Raw genomic sequence first — 1,953 nt, forward strand, 5'->3', positions numbered from 1 at the left:
GACACTCCAGCATCTGAGGAGACATGGATTTGTGGACAGTTCATGTTAGCAGACACAAACCTCAGTGGCATTGATGTCTCCATCCCTGAAGAAGATACTTGGTTACTAGTATAGGACAGAAGCATCTTTTGGAAAGCCTGAGGATCTGGTTGGGTTGCACAGCTGGTTGAGGTAGATCTGGGATCTGAGCCAGGTGCTTATGGGATTCAGGATGAGCAGATGCAATGCAGGCAGTGAGCACTTGGATGTGTTCAGTGATAATCCCTAGGAGAAAAGTTTGTGGAGCTCATTGTCCCTGCTGACGACTTATGAGCATTTGCTAGGCTCCTTTAAACTGACAGATCAATGTACTAATGAATAACATGGAGGCCAGTGATGATAACTTGTAAAGCCATGTGCAGGACACAATGGGACTGTAATCTTAATATGTTGGGGCTTTTTTTTCTTCATAGTGCATGGGTTCTGAACAAAATTACTGCTAACAATGAACAATAAAATACTCATTCTAAATTATATAAGTTCTGATGCAAAAAAAAAGAAAAGAAAAGAAAAAGAAAAAGAAAAAGAGTGGAGCTGGAGAGATGGCTCAGTGATTAAGAGAACTCAGTGGTATTCCAGAGAACCTGAGTTCAGTTCTCAGCACCCACACAGCAACATACAACAATCTCTTAAATCAAGTTCCAGTATTGATAGACTCTTCTGACCTTTGTGAGAATCAGGCAGAACTTATTTGTACAGACATACATATGCAAATATACCCATACCCATACCAATATAAATAAAAATTACTTTTAAATGAAGAAAACTACATAAAATTGTACAGTTGTCATATGAAATCAAATTATATTGTTATTAACATAAATTAGTTTCTTTGGGTATAGGTCCACAGGATAGCCACAATGTGAACTTCTTAGCAAAGCATACAATAAATATAAAGAATTCAAAGCATGTAAGTCATTCAAGCCATCAAGTCATCTGGAAGTGACCAAGAGAGTGAGGTGGAAAGAGAATATTTACAAAAACAGCAGAAATAACTGTCGTGACTGGTATTAGTATGTACTTGCCTATCATAATTCCTTCCAGTGTAAATTCTCCAATAAAAGGGCATGTAGTAAATGAGTGGGTTTTTTAAGACCAGAGTTTATACAGTCTTAAAATAAACTTTTCCAACTTTTTAAGACATACAAGGACTGTACTTGAGGGGAAATTAGACCTTATGCACAAAGAGGAACCTAAGGAGAAAATAAATGAGTATAGCTACATCAAAAGCTGACTTTAAGTAAAAAGTACTAAAAAAAAAAAAAAAAAAGCCATTATATACTGGTGAGAAGTCAGTGCACCAATGTATTACAACAATGTTAAATACAGATCTAATCTAATGCAAAGTACATAACCATATAAAACAAATATTAAAGCACCTGGAGGGGGAGATATTATAATATCATGTTCAACAATGTTTGGGTCACATAGAAAATTTCGATGCAGGGGACAGGATAGAACTGTAAAGAAGGCCCACAGCTTAACCCCAACAGGATGTACATTCTTCCTGAGCACTCACAGATCATTCACTGGTATAGATCTCACATAAGCACAAGACATTCATGCCTAATTTAGAAAGAGCTATGTGTAGCCTCATCTCTGTCTGTACAGGCCTACAACATTGACAGACAGCCCTGTGGAGATCCAGTCCCAGTTCTCACATTCTCTATCCAGTGCAAACCAAGGTGCATAAAGGCATGCCAAGGAAATTGAAGGTCTCTACACTTCCTCTCTTCATTATTCTTCCTATTCTCTCTTTCTGGACTTTCTCATCTGGAAGAAACTCTTGGGAACCCTAATCCTATTCCCAACCCCCTAGATGATTTTCTTCTTCTTCTTCTTCTTCTTCTTCTTCTTCTTCTTCTTCTTCTTCTTCTTCTTCTTCTTCTTCTTCTTCTTCTTCTTCTTCTTCTT

At 37.5% G+C, this 1,953-nt stretch overlaps 1 protein-coding gene across 1 annotated transcript in view; it reads right to left on the reverse strand.

Moving 5' to 3' along the window:
* The window catches only part of LOC110337796 (carboxylesterase 1C-like), a 28,961-nt gene that overhangs the window by 4,630 nt on the left and 22,378 nt on the right, over positions 1-1,953 (reverse strand). Inside the window, exon 11 of the mRNA XM_029532743.1 lies at positions 4-13. Coding sequence (XP_029388603.1) covers positions 4-13 — 10 coding nt within the window. The remainder of the gene's footprint in view (positions 1-3; positions 14-1,953) is intronic.

This window comes from Mus pahari, chromosome 20 (genome assembly GCF_900095145.1).
Source record: "Mus pahari chromosome 20, PAHARI_EIJ_v1.1, whole genome shotgun sequence".
In the NCBI taxonomy this organism is placed as follows: Eukaryota; Metazoa; Chordata; class Mammalia; order Rodentia; family Muridae; genus Mus; species Mus pahari.